Source organism: Sus scrofa, chromosome 8, assembly GCF_054392235.1.
Source record: "Sus scrofa isolate SSC_HxYL_T2T_F1_AM1 chromosome 8, Sscrofa_HxYL_maternal_Yorkshire_Landrace_v2.0, whole genome shotgun sequence".
NCBI lineage: Eukaryota > Metazoa > Chordata > Mammalia > Artiodactyla > Suidae > Sus > Sus scrofa.
In genome coordinates, this window is record NC_139390.1 from 143913353 (window position 1) to 143928061 (window position 14709).

Consider the following 14709-nt stretch of genomic DNA (forward strand, 5'->3'; position numbering starts at 1 on the left):
GTCTGGCCATTTGGTTGTATGAGTCATTGGGATTAATTTTTTTCAATTAACCCAAACCTTTTGGCAGTGGAAGAAGATCCCCCACAAGGAAAACCAACCACGATGACCCTAAGTTCTTGTGACCCGTCTGCTGAGGAAGAAGCGCTTAGACTGGCCTCTAAGCACCACGCTAAGGAGAGAGGACTTGAAGTCTAGAACTGCTTCTTCCTCCATCCCTAGCCATGAAGGTAAAATCGACTATGGCAGACTCATTAATTAGTTGGATGAATACACACGTGCATGCTGGACACACGGCTGCACAGACGACTCATAAAATTTTACAGTAAGAGTCTTGAATGTCCTCTACGCTAGCCCCTTCATTTTGCAGATGAGAAACTCAAGTTTCAAATCGATTTAAAACACAATGATACAGAATTAGAATCCTCATCTCACGACTCCAGGCTCTTCTAACTATAATATGCTCTCTCTCACTCACCACTCAAACTGTGCTCCATCCAGACCAAGTCATGACAGAAGACTCCCCCCCAAAAAAAGAGCAATCACCTCACAAAACACAATCCATGACCCAGGCTTGCCCTCCATACTAGCTAGACGACTGAAAAAACTCTGAGCGGCTCACTGTCTCTGTGTGGCAAGGAGCTTGGCATCTACAGAAAGCATTTGAGAATACAGGTCCCCAGAGCTGATGGCACTTAAATTTTTCCATTACTCAACCCCAAAACAAATACTTTTAGATCACTATTCAGCTAAATCTTCACCTTGTTTTTTCTGAAAGTACAATAAGCTCAACCAATGCCAAATTTAAAAGTAAATTTCTTTACCCTTCCCCCCAAACACAGTCACCATTTTCCATTTTGGAGACATGTAAAATTCTGAGTAATGAAACACAAAGTATTAATTTCTCACTCCTAGTCAACATTAATGATTTTAGTTGCTTATTCACACGAAAAACTCTGACTTAAAAAAAAAAAAACAACTGAAACCCGTCTTAATGAGATGAAGCTTAGGTTGGACAGTTTTCCGCACATGCCACACAGATGGTTATATCCTATTGGACTATTTATTCTGTCTCCTCCTTGTTTGTTGGATGTTCAAAAATTTAGACGCAAACATTGTTTGGCGCCATTACTTCTCGCCTCATTTCAGTGACTTTGCTGCAAAGGCATAAAACGCAACCTTCACGATTTTAAACATATTATCCATATAAAATATTAAAAAGCTTGTTTTTGAAGTCAGACGGTATGTTGGAAATGCCACCTGGACTTTTTCTACTAGATAATTCCAGAAAGATAAAATTACCTGTCCAAGGTCACACAACTTGTTTGTGGCAGAGATAGGACTCAAATTAGATGTTTCTATTTGCTTAAAATTATGTTCATACCTAGCACATGAGTGTGTACTGGAGGATAAGCACTCTTCAGACCTTGGAATCCACACTGGGGTAAAATACCATTTTTAACATAATCACTGGAGTCCAAAAATTCAATCCACTAAAATGCAGAATTACACTGTTGCAGGTAAGGAGTTTGGGGAGTTGGCAGCAGGATACAAATGCTTCTCCAACTCAGTTGCAGAGTGCCGACCCAGAGCAGAGAGAGGGCAGTTTGGGGGGCTGTGGCATGGCTCCCGGGCAGTGCCCATTTAGTCGGCCTGGCCTGGGAATACATCAGCGCTATAGGGCCCCACCGTGCACCTCCTGCTTCTCAGGACCAGTGGCCTGTCGTTTTCCCGCTCACGCTGGTTCCCCTGGAAGAGGACGCGAACTCTATTCCGCTTCCTCCCTCCCTTCCCCATCTTCCCGGGCACTGACACACCTTTAAGAAGCAGGTGCGGGGGCGGGGGGGGGGGGAGCGGTGCGGAGAGGAAGACAGCCGCCAATCCCAATTATGTCCGACGTTGCGGTGTTGCAGACTTGTTTTTCCACTCCCCACATCAGCTGTGATCAATCGACTTGATAAACCTGAGTCAGGAACTGCCTGCAACCTGTACCCGTAAAGAAAGGGCCTTCTGACTCAACCCGCTTGCGGTGCAAGTTCATGGACCCACATGCCCAGGGTAACACCAGCTCCACCCGGGAGGATAGCGTCTTCCTTTCTTTAACACCAACTGGCAAAGGAACGAGAAACAAAGTGTCAGACCTGAGCTGCCGGCCTCGGAACCCCGCCACCTGCTCAGCGAGCACGCCTTTGGAAGGGCAGCGGGCCGGGAGGCGGCGCTGCACCAGGTCCGGGCCCCGCAGGTCTGCGTGCCCCGTGCGCACGCGCGGGGTCTGCGGCGGGACGGGGACCCCCAGGGCCCGACCTCTGAACCCACCGGGGCAGCGCGGGGCGGGACGGACGCCGCGGAATTGCCGCCGCCGCCGCCTGGGCGCCGCCGTCCGGACGCGGCGCGGCCTACGGTCCCCGCGGCCCACCGGCAGGGGGCGAAGAGCCCACGTCCACGACGCGGGCCCGCGGGAGGGGCCGCGGGTCTGGAAGGCGGCGGCCCCCTCACCTCCAGGTAGTACAAGTCCACCGTGGTGATCTGCGAGTCCAGGAAGTCCTCATAGGTGCTGAACTGAGTGACCACGTTGTCCACCGGCGTCGACCCCTCTTCCGGGCCCATCGCGGTTGCCCGGCTGCCGCGTCCCTAGCGACGGAGGCCGGGGCGGGGGCGGAGAGTCCCACCCCTTCGGCCGCTTCCGACCGGGGCGGGGCCGGGGCGGAGCCGTGGGCGTTCAGCGCCGCCCCGGCCCCGGCCCCGCACACCCCGCGGCGCGTCCGGTCGGGCGGGGGGCTTCCGCCCGGCTGCGGGGAACGCCCCTCCAGGTCAGCTGACTGGGGCGAGAGGTGGAGTGCGGGACAGGTGCAGGCTGCAGCCCACGTTTAAAACGCTGCGACTCCCAAGATGGGTCGACAAGTGCTGTGGGTCAGCGCTTCTCATCTAGTGGGAAAGAATGTGCCGGGAAGGACAAAAACGTGAAGGTTAGTTTTCAGGTAAAACCGAAGCTCCATTTTTCGCAAGGAGAGTATCTCAAAACAGAAGTCTCTGGAAATAGCCTTGCGACCAAATCCAACAGCAACGTGTATTAATGATTTTGTTAAGTTATTTTTGTAAAGTGTTGCTAATGTTTGGATTCGAGGAAGAACTTATGAATTTCCTAAAGGAAAGACACCCAACGAAAATACCTTTGGGGCCTCTTTGGGCCCCAAGTGCCTGTTTTCTTAACCTGGGGGGAGAGGGGCCGTTGGTTTCTTGTCTGTTTAGTTTGTAAGTAAAAGCACACAATGAAAGATGTTGGCTTGTTGAAGCTGCCTTTTTTAAAGGGTAAAATACCTGTGGAAATTTGGAAAGTAAAGGTTTTTTTACTAAGGACTTTTCCTTAGAACAAAGTTTTGCCTTTTTAAAGTAATCCAGCCTGGCAGCTGGCAGAACTTTCCAGAATCCATTTTTGGATTTTTACGTTCTAGGAATCGTCTTTGGAATTAATACATAGTATAACACTTGCGCCTGTGGTAGTTGCTAAGTATTTATTGTATTGATTTTGAGGATTTGCACAGAAGTGAAAACAAATCAATGAAAACATCTAGTAAATACCTTGAGGTAGCCTTCTTAGTTTAAAAAGGTCACCTCAAAATCAGAATGTCATGAATATACAAATTTTAAGTAATGTACACAATATCTCTAGCATATCACTGACTTGTCTTTTAATTATTATATTCTGAGTTGTTTTGAAAGACATATTGGTGGAGCTCCCATTGTGTCTCAGTGGTTAGCGAGCCCGGCTAGCATCCGTGAGGACGTGGGTTCAATCCCTGACCTCGCTCAGTGGGTCACGGATCCAGCGTTGCCATGAGCTGTCGTGTAGGTCACAGACGTGGCTCAGATCTGGCGTTGCTGTGGCTGTGGTGTAGGCTGGCAGCAAGAGCTCCGATTAGACCCCTAGCCTGGGAACCTCCATATGCCGTGGGTGCAGCCCTAAAGAGACAAAAAAAAAAACCAAAAAAATAAAAAAGACATATTAGACGTTATTTTTAAATGCAATGAAATCCTTTAATTTAGAAGAACTGAAAGAAAAGAGAAAGAAGTCCTGGACTCTCATAGTACAACAACATTAATAATAGCAATACCATTTATTGAAGGCACCTTGCCGGCCAGGCCGTGTCTTACATGCCAACGATGGATTACATTTTAACTCGAATTTGTGCCAAAACGAACAGCCACCGATACTTTGACATCATCTGATGTCTAAAGAAGATGAGAAAATTCGAAGAGCCCAACACAGGAAGAAATCCGTGTGACTTAAGTCATTCTGCTAAGGGCCATAGGCCTCAGTATTCTCTGCTATCTAGAGAGTTCTGGAAGTGCTCCCCCACCCCTCAAGGAGACATTATTCTGGATGAACTGAGCACAGGAAAGACAGAAAGTTCCAGCCACTTCCTAGCTACACAGCTTATTACTCCTGATTTCCCAGAAAGCGAAAGCAGAGGTAGAGATTTGAAGGGCCGCGCAGAACTGTGAAAGTTCTTTTTGTGTGTGTTTATTAGGGAAAAAAAAAATGGACCTGTCCTATTGTGAAAGGAAACATAGATCAGCACAAATACAGGAGCAAAAGTGATGGCGTAGTCCAAGCTCTGGACCCGAAAGAGATTGCGTTCGGGCAGGAAAAAGCTGCGCCTTGATCTGCCAGCTGGGAGGGACCCAGTAAGGGGACAGGGGGCAGAAGTCGAAGGTGAAGGAGGAGGATTGGCCAGAAGGCTTGGAAGGCTTGAATCAGGGGTTTGCGAAGGTGGCCACCACGCCCCTGAATAAGAGAGGGCGCAGTGAAAAGGCTTTGAGTGATGGTCACGTACCACTGGACAAAACACGTCTTCCTGTTAAAGCCTCCGGAGCGCTTGGGTTTAGTAGGGGAGCTTCGAAGTCCTCCTCCGTCACGGTCTCATCACTTACAGAAACTGCAAAGCATCTGGGGAATATTTTGGTTCATTCAGCTGTAGCAGTTTGATTGCAAGGGCCTATTTGTTAGTTTTGTTTGCCTGTCATTCTATTATGATCCATTGTGACTATGCATTTTCAGCGGGAACCTCGCTAAGTTACCATGCGGTTAACAGCTCTTCAGGGAGGTAATCTCTTAAACATCCAAAGTTAAACATCATGACAGTGTTTTCAGCCAGTGAATCCAGCTATGTGATCCAACTCAAAACACTGAGGATAATGTTCAGCAAATTGATTTCCCTGTGAATATTGAAAGAAACAATGAAAATTTATAAATTTAGCCCTGTTTCCCACAGAAAGGCTTGAATGATAGTAGGGCTAATTCAGTTGCGTTTTTCTTAACTCTCAGTTTAAAACCACTTTCAGCCCCGTGCCTGAGAAATTGCATGAAAGGATGGCAACAAAGAAATTAGCGACTTCAGCAAGTCTCTAGTTCCTCTTGCAAAGTTTGTTATGGTCAGGGAATACCTTGTTTTGGATAACATGCATTCCTCCTCCAAGTCCAGGATTTTTAAAGAGTGAAACCTGGATTTGGCACCCGATCCCAGATACTCCATTCTTTGCAAAAGGACGAGCAAGAATTATGTATATTCACAACAAAACTCCAAAACATAAGAAAGGAAGAATAGCAGAGTATCTGCCATCTTGAGCTAAGTTTACCGAGTTTAAAATGGCACAACATACAACTGAAGCTCGTAGGAATGTAGGCAAAATCTAAGCAACGGAATCTCTTTGAAATCAGCAGGCTTTGATAGTAATCCTTGGTGGAAGTATGTCAAAGAATCTCAAATTAAACTAAGCTTTTCTATTCCAAATAGTCAGCAATATACCATGACATCTGGGAAAGTGAAGAGAAGGCATGCTTTTGGCATTTTGACCCGAGAGGAGGGGAGTGGCTTTCGCATTGTGTTAGTAAGATGCTGAACACTGAGAAGAATGTGCAGCTCTGCTGAAACGGGCTTCATATACCTCACTGTAAGAACAAAACCCTACACTCACTCGAAAAAGAGAAGAGATGCCTGTGTGATGGTGCCTGGTTGCTTATGAAGTGTCTGTGGGTTGCAGGTGCGGGACTGTTGCTGAATCATCAGCCAAGGAGCGCTCTTTTGCACTTCGTAATAATGACGACGCTGAATTTATTTCAGCTATTTCTTGTGATGAGACCCCTGGACTTCCACACTGTCTAAAGTGCTGGGGTTCCGGTTCCACAGCTTCTCGGTCCTGGAAACCTGGTGTGTTCATGTGTTATGACTCCAGAGATTTCCCCTTGCCTGTGTCTGACAGTGTGAGAGGAAGGATCCAGAAGAGAGGAAGGCAAGTATGAGGGGACTGTTCCCCGGGAGTAGGGTTGACAGGTGTCAGTGACCCATAAAGGTCTGGAAATGACGGTGCTTTGCAGTAGCTGATGGATAGAGTAGCCACAGCCCATCCGCTTTGAACAGAAAAAAAAGTTGGGCTCTCAGGGACTCCATAGGGTTTTTCTAACTATGTCACTGAAAATTCCCTCACCTTCTTTGCCTGCATGGAAATCAAGCTCTACCCCAAAACACCACTGCCCCGGAGTGGCCGGAAGGTCTCAGAAGACATCACGCCTGGACGGATGACCGACGTGAGCCGCGCAGAGCTGCCCATTTCAAATGGATGCTGGGCACCGCCCGCAGCCTTCCTGGGTTTGCCCCCAGTTCACGCTCATTTTCTACAAAGGCGTTTCCTGCTTCCTCTTCTCTCTCTAATCCTGCATCCTCCCGTCCCAGATCAGACAGCTTAACTCCTACTGCCCAAAGGAAGTAAGAAGCATTAGAGCAGATATCCTGCAGTCAGTACACACACAAACGCATGCACATAGCAACCCCTTCGTTCTTCCCTTTGGTTCAAAAGAAGAGATTCGCTTCCTCTTAGACATTCTTTCTGCACTAGTTTGCTTCTTCTGCCTTCTCGGGGTTTCTGTTTGCTTGCTTGCTTTTGTCTTTTTAGGGCCACACCTGCGGCATATGGAGGTTCCCAGGCTTGGGGTCCAATCGGAGCTACAGCTGCCGGCCTACGCCACAGCCACGCCAGATCTGAGCCGCTTCTGCAACCTACACAACTCACAGCAGTGCCAGATCCTTAACCCCATTGAGCGAGGCCAGGGATCTAATCCATGTCCTCGTGGATACTAGTCAGGTTCATTACCGCTGAGCCGCAGTGGGAACTCCATCAGGATTTCTCATTTTGATTATTCCCTCCCACTACTGTATCACTATCTCTCTTCCTCTCACTCTCTCACTCTCTCAATCCCTCTCTCTCTGTCCTTCCCTCCCTCCCTCCCACCTTCCTTTCCCATTTTCAACACATGAATCCCAAAACAACCTCCCTCAACCCCACAGCCCACTTCCGCTATGGGCTCTTTCGTCTTTCACAGCAAAGCTTCCGGGGAGGGTTGGAAACCATCGCTGTCTCCATCCTCTTCCACTGTCTGCCCAACACATTCCAATCTGCCTTTACCCACTGTTCCACTGAAACGTTCACCCCCACGGTGCGTTGTGATCTGGGCATGGCTCTGTCCCCACACTGCTCAACCCCCGGGAGCACCTGCGCCCGTGAGCACTCCCTTCTCCTCGGAGCTCTTCCTCTGCAACCATCACGTGACTTCGCCTTGAGACTCGTTGGTTGGTCGACTGGTTGGCGGGTTTCCCATTAGCTGTTTTTCCTCCATGTCTCTGGCTGGCTCCTCTTCCCTTTCATTAGCTTTTAAAAGTTGGAGCATCTCAGGGTTCTCTCATAGGCCTTTTTCCGTCTCTACACTCTCTTATTTTGAGACCATATCCAACTCCGTAGCTTTACATCTGTCCTCCGTGCGTATGGCTCCCAGCTTGTGTCACTAGCCGGACGCCAGCCCGCACATCCACCTGCCTACCAGACGTCACCGAGTGATAATGACATCAAGGTGAATTTCGTCTCTTCCCATGCCTCCTAAACTCGTGCCCCCCCACCCCCATAGTCCCTCTGTACAGCTTCCCTCTCTTTGCCTCTGCGTGGTCCACGGAAGAAACCTGGGAGGCAGTCGTGACCCTTGCTTCTCCTTCAGCCCTAGAATATGTGACCTGTTATTTCAGTGTTCCAGTTGCATCCCTGGAAGGCTTGCATTTCTCTCTAATCCTGTTGCCTTTGCGTTCTTGCCCAAGCAGAGACTGGCATCTAGAGTCCGGAGGCGGCCTCTTCTCCGATCTCCTCCCACCTCTTTGACTCTCTCCCTTCCTCTCGTCACAGCGCGGCAGAGCATTCTTTTAAAACACCCGTCTGATCTCGTCACACTCCTCTGAAAACCTCCACTGGCTTCCCGCTGCCCTCAGAGTCAATTTCCTCTTTTTTTTTTAGCACAGCTGACAAGGCCTTCCACCTTCTGGCTTTCATCTGCCACTCTCCAGCCTCCGGCTCACATGCTACATGTAGGAGAGATGGATTCCAGAAACCTTTGCAGAAGGAATTTTATAGAGGAGCCACTGATTTCAAATTCAATACATAGTTTTTAGCCCTCAAATAAGATTCAGAAGATTTTCATTTTAGATCAGACTTTAGCCTGCTCAAAACAAGAAATACAGGGATATGACTGGTTTTTAATGAACCCTGGCTAGTACTTAATAAGCTCAATAATGAGGCTGACTTGAAGGTTGAAAAAAAATTTCAAAATAAACATTCAGACGAAATTTCTGGGGAAAATAAAAAGCGGCCTCTTTGAAACTCCAGACGCAAGGTGGAACAAGCTGCTTCTCTTGAGGAGGATATTTAGCACCTCGGAACTCCTCAGAGGAGAAGCTTGATCTGTTTTCAGCCAACGTCTTCTTCCTCGCCTCTGAGTACAGCGTCAGAGCTCGCCAGGTACCGAGTGCGTTTGCAGTCGTGGTGATGATACGACTCCGGCCACAGCTAAGCCAGTACAAAAAAAAAAAAGGGAGAAAGATCACTAGACTTCATCAAACGCTCCAGGAGAAGCGTTCAGGGAAGGGACGCCAAATCCATTAAGAGCTAATTCACTCTCAGAACTTCTCCAGGGTATCAGACATTCTCTAACTGCAGATAAATTACTCACAGTAATTACAGTGAAAGATGTTTTGGTCCATCTTTCCCACTGATGCTTACTGATCAGAGCAGTGAATCACTCAGCAGTAACTTAACCTGATCAGGCCCTGTGCTGGGCCCTGAAAGCGCAACAAAAAATACAGCCTGGTCTTTCGTATCTTCGAGGATAGTGTAATTTCGGTAAGGGAGAGCGTGCCTGAACTTGTGGTTGGTTAAGTGAAGGACAAGAAGGAGCTGAACTAAGCAGGCTTGAGAAACACAGTTTTTCAATAAATGAGGAAGGTAAAATTTTATGGGATCCATGATAAAAATATTTGCTGTGTGCAGAGTGGGATATAGGTGAGAAAAGCTGGTTCTTTACATGAAGGAGAAACTTAATAAGTGCAAGAAGACTGTGTTTTAAGAATCAGAAAATAATTTCGTCTTCTCTGAAAGAACTTGATTATCTCTGAGATCACATCTCGCCTCAAAAGCCCGTGGTGTTCCGTCCTAACAGAGATGAGTATATGTGTGCAGGTTTAACCCAAGGAAGCCCCGGGGAGAAAAGCGTTACGGTACTTCTGTGACGTGCTTTGCCGTAAGGAAACACCTCTTGGGAGTCCCTGCTGCGGGGCGGTGGGTTAAGACTCTCACTGCATTGCGTTGGGTCGCTGCAGAGGTATGGGTTTGATCCCAGGCACAGTGCAGTGGATTAAGGATCCAGAGTTGCCACAGCTGATGCGTAGGTCAAATCTGTGGCTTAGCTTCGAGCCCTGGCCAGGGAATGTCTCTATGCCTCAGGTGCAGCCCTAAAAAGAAAGGAAAAACATGTACCAAATTAGTTTATCACCGCAAGTCTCGGCATGCTTGGCAAGACTATCATATTGTCTTGCTGCATCAAAAAAAAAAAAAAAATGTATTTCCTGGGAGTTCCCATCATGGCTCAGTGGAAATGAATCTGACAAGTAACCATGAGGTGGCGGGTTCGATCCCTGGCCTTGCTCAGCGGGTTGCTGTGAGCTGTGGTATAGGTCGCACAAGCAGCTCGGATCCCAAGTTGCTGTGGCTGTGGTGTAGGCCAGCAGCTGTAGCTCCGATTGGACCCCTAGCGTGGGAACCTCCATATGCCTGGGGTGCAGCCGTAAAAAACAAACAAACAAAGTGTATTTCCCGTCTTCTCTCCTGTTCAGAGTTGTCTCTTTCGTCTCTGTCCCTTCCCCCCTCCGCCATCCCTCCCCCGCCAACACCCACATCCACACAGCGGTTTAACTTTTAAACATGGAAACAGATAAGATGGGTATTATTTTCAGGAAAATTCAGACGTAGAAACTAACCCTAGCCAAAGAACATGAACACTAAATATATTAATATTTTAGAGTGAGTTTATGGAGAAAAAAGAAAAACATATAGTAGATACAATAGACACTGTTACCACTTGCCAAAATGGCGTGGTTAACAGCCAAAGGCACACAAAAATATTAATTTCAATAACCAAGAGAGAGTATTTCTGGCAACTGCAGTGTCTCAGCAGCAGGCACATGGAAAGTAAAGGTAGCACAGTGAACATATCACAAGGTGGTGTTGTGACCGCGTTGCAGGGTGCCCAGCTGCTGCCTCTTCCGTCAGGACCTCGGTCACATGCTTATTTCTCAGCATCTTTTCTCCTTTCTCCTAAAACTGCTCCTTCTCCATGTTCATTCATGGTCTCCACTGTCCTGCATAATTACTGGCCACAGTTTTCTTTTTCAAAATTGTTGCCGTTCTCAGCGTGTCAAATGTCTTTAAATATTATTTTCCCCCAGGGCCCATCGGTCTTAGTGGCTCCGACCTGCGTCATGGAACGTTGTGACAGAGGAGGGATGGCAGCCGCACAGCGGAAGTGGCTCTGAGTGAGTCTGTGATCGTTACGGTTTTATCGTGTAAAGTGGAGCTTCTCAGGAACCAAGCGCAGTGATAATAACGGCGGCGTCTGTTTGGGATCCCGTGTGTAATGTGCCCTGGGTCCTCATTTTCCCCCTTCCATTTACCGTTTCGTTTATGGGCCAATCAGTGGATTTCGAGGGGTTGGTGAAGGGCTGATGGTAAAAACTGGTTGCAGAGTCTCTGAGCGGCTTTCAGGACACCCGCGGCGGAGAACAACAGCTTTTACCTTGTGTTCTTCCACAAGGCCTCCCAGTAGATAACCTGTTCCGGAAAGAGCCTACGAGTGGTAGAAATTCCGGAATTTGAAAACAATGTGGTTTAAGCGTAGGATCCCTCACTTTAATGAAAATCTGGTATATTCGCCTGAAAGGATTGCTGCAGTCACCATTGTCAAGAACACGTGAATATCGACAGTCATTCTGATTAACTAAATCACTCAACTTTTCCGAATAATTATTAATATACAGGGAGACATCTAATTTCTAATTTAATACAAACTAAAAATGTGCTAAGTGATTTGAAAATAAAATTAAAACTTCTAGGAGTTCCTGTTGTGGTGCAGTGGAAACTAGAATCTGACTAGTATCCATGAGGATGCAGGTTTGATCCTTGGCCTCGCTCAGGGGGTTAAGGATCTGGGGTTGCCGTGAGCTGTGGTGTAGGTTGCAGATTCAGATCGGATTCCACCTCGCTGTGGCTGTGGTGTAGGCCTGTGACTCCAGTTCTGACTCGATGCCTAGCCTGGGAACCTCTATATGCCACAGGTGAGGCCCTAAAAAGCCCCCCGCACCCCCCCCCCAAAAAAATTAAAACTTCGGGAGTTCCTGTCGTGGCACAGTGGTTAACGAATCCAACTAGGAACCATGAGGTTGCTGGTTCGATCCCTGCCCTTGCTCAGTGGGTTAACGGTCCCGCGTTGCCGTGAGCTGTGGTGTAGGTTGCAGACGCGGCTCGGATCCTGAGTTGCCGTGGCTGTGGTGTAGGCTGGCGGCCACAGCTCCGATTAGACCCCTAGCCTGGGAAACTCCATATGCCGCAGGAGCGGCCCAAGAAATGGCAAAAAGACAAAAAAAAAAAAAAAAAAAAAAAAACCTTCCACTGACTTCTGAACGTTTGGCCTGCATAGCTGTTCAAGAGTGGAGACTCGTCTTCTTTTTATGAAATACTTGCACTCTTTCTGTCACGGGCCTGTGTAATTTACTGACCATATGATGATATAGATGAGGGGTAACTCATCTGTTCCCCCACTTGTTAGTCCTAATTAACAGCTTTTCTAGGATAATGGACTTTTATGTAGGAATTTGGATGTGAACAGAAAAAAAGTAACTAAACATTTTGTTGGGTCAAGAAAAAACAAATTTTCCTGAGAAGCCAACATTTAATAGCTAGAGTGCTGGTTTAGGTTCTAGAAAATCATGGCCCAATTATTTTTATTTAGTTGGGAACCGTAGTCAAATCCTATAACTCCTTTATATCTTTCTTTATTGAGAGAATGGGATAATAAATTACAGCTTTAAGTCATAGTTAAGCGGCCAAGTTAATTAAGAGAAATGAGCTACATAAAACAGAGACCACGTTTCCTTTTTTTTTTTTTTTTTTTTTTTTTTGAGTTACACACTCTCCATTCCATGGCTCTGCATCCAAGACATCAAATGACAGCTGGCTTCTAATCACTGTTCAGGTCCAGAAGCACCTGCTCTAATTTATACACTGTGTTCCAACTAATTTTTGACCTTTCTATTATAATAAGGAAGATTGTTATTCTTCTATTCACAATCTAGCTTTGCCTTTCTGCCTCGTATCTTACCCTACTCCCCCAGTTAGGATCTTGGCCACTGCTTCTGGCCTGAAGATAGAGTTTTCTATGTTGCTTTCTCTTTCCCCAAGTAGTACATTTATTCCCGCCTCCTGTGGGTGGCGCGCTTGCCTGAGTCTCCCCAGTCTGAAAGCGTGATTCAGTGGCTGCTTCAGTGTCTGCCAGAGGTGCCCTGCAGGAACAGCTTTACCCACAGGTGAAAGCCATAACATGGTGTGGTTTGAAGGGCAATGGAGCCGCCAGCCAAAGCCTCCCCTGGCAGCCTACCTGCAGTTCCAGCCAGGGATCATTAGTGGTGGTTTGAATATGAATCTTTCTTGCCCTGCTCCTACCTTTTCTATTGAAACGCCTCCCGACATGATTGCTGAGCATGAAAGGTGTCTTAAGATTTCAACAACTGTGTTAGAACAGAGGGTGCTTGGTGAGCAATAGTTTTACGTTTTTTGTAATTCTTTTATTCTACTTGAGTATTTAGAAAGAAAAAAGGTATGAAAAATAAGTTTGCCTCCTCACTAAGGACAAGAGATTTTATGCACACAAGAGGTGATGATAACGGAAGTGTGACCAGAGTGGGAAAAACCCAAGCAAATACGGACACACAGGGAAGAGTCTTCACCAGATAATTCTGCGTCCTAAAACCTAGGATGTTGTGAGTTTTCCTTTCACTGTGGAGGTTATTTTCCTTATAAATGCCCTGTGAGCAGAGGTAGATTTTAACAAGGTTAAGCCTTTTGTCGCCTGGAACAAAGAACACATTAATTAGCAAATGGATCATTAAAGATGCATTTAACTAATTAAGCTACTTACAGCAGCACAGCACTTCCTGAAACAAATGGAGACCTGGGCATGTTGGTTTGGGGTCAGGGAGAGGATGAGGGATCAAAGGCGGGAGCCCGGGCCAGGTGAAGTCACCTGCTCGATAGGGGTTTAAGAGCAGCCAGTGATAAACATGGGACTCCAGTGTGCTTGGGCCGCTGGGACCAAATGGCCGACATGACCGAGAGGGGACATAAAGGAGGGACAGAGGAGGCCAGAGAGAGAGCTTCCTTTCTGAAGCTTTAAAAAACGTTGCTTTATTGAAAATCATAGTACCACTTAAAAACACCCAAAATGGTTTATATCAGGGTGAATACCAGAGTTCCCGTTGTGGCTCAGTGGTTAACAAATCTGACTAGGAACCATGAGGTTGCGAGTTCAATCCCTGGGCTTGCTCAGTGGATTAAGGATCTGGCGTTGCCGTGAGCTGTGGTGTAGGTTGCAGATACGTCTCGGCTCCTGCGTTGCTGTGGCTCTGGCGTAGGCTGGTGGTTAGGGCTCCAAATAGACCCCTAGCCTGGGAACCTCCACATGCCACGGGAGCAGCCCTAGAAAAGGCAAAAAGACAAAAAAAAAAGTGAGTACCCATATTAGTTCCCCCAAAGACAAGAAATATATCCGTTGTCCTCCCAAATCCTTTTTCTCCTTCTGCTTGCTGTTTCCTCTCTCCCCTACGAAAATGTTAGTTATTCTGATTTTTGCGCCAGTCTACCCTTCCCCAAAGGGAGATCTTAACCAAGTTGGCCATTTTGCCCGGGGTTTAGAAGTAAGTTGTTCTGGAAAAGTGTGTTCCTTGCGGAGGAGAGGGAGTAACCATGGCGACGTACACACAGGGGGACGTCTAATGAGAGGTGTCAGTAGCTGCTCCCGGACCCGGCGCCGACCGTTACCCAGCCCGGAGCCCGTCCCCGTTCCCCTCTCATCCCTGATTCACACACAGGTTTAACCTGCATCCATGCCAGGCGGGGTCCATACACCTGCAGGGTGGAGGCCCTGTTAACACAGCTCTGGAATCCCAGCACCTGGAGCCCAGTCTGAAAGGAGAGGATCCAGATACGGGTGGGCTTGTTCTCTTGGCCACTTAACTCTTCAAATCGGGAGCCACAGGGCGAGAAAAGGAAGGTACCTTGAAAATACAGGGC

General features: G+C 47.5%; 2 protein-coding genes across 9 annotated transcripts in view; one reads left to right on the forward strand and one right to left on the reverse strand.

Annotated features, from left to right (window-relative positions):
• The window catches only part of CFAP299 (cilia and flagella associated protein 299), a 572345-nt gene extending 569715 nt beyond the window's left edge, over window positions 1-2630 (reverse strand). For all 6 annotated transcript variants that reach the window (XR_014813520.1, XM_084973742.1, XM_084973740.1 and 3 more), the window contains exon 1: window positions 2494-2630. Coding sequence is in view for 5 of the 6 variants with exons in the window: in XM_084973742.1 (XP_084829868.1) it covers window positions 2494-2604 (111 nt within the window). In the remaining variant the exon portion in view is untranslated. The remainder of the gene's footprint in view (window positions 1-2493) is intronic.
• Window positions 2631-2814: 184 nt separating this feature from the next.
• The window catches only part of LOC106508356 (uncharacterized), a 232700-nt gene continuing 220805 nt past the window's right edge, over window positions 2815-14709 (forward strand). For all 3 annotated transcript variants that reach the window (XR_002346918.2, XR_014813521.1, XM_084973746.1), the window contains exons 1-2: window positions 2815-2963; window positions 10815-10901. The gene's annotated coding sequence lies outside the window, so the exon portion shown is untranslated. The remainder of the gene's footprint in view (window positions 2964-10814; window positions 10902-14709) is intronic.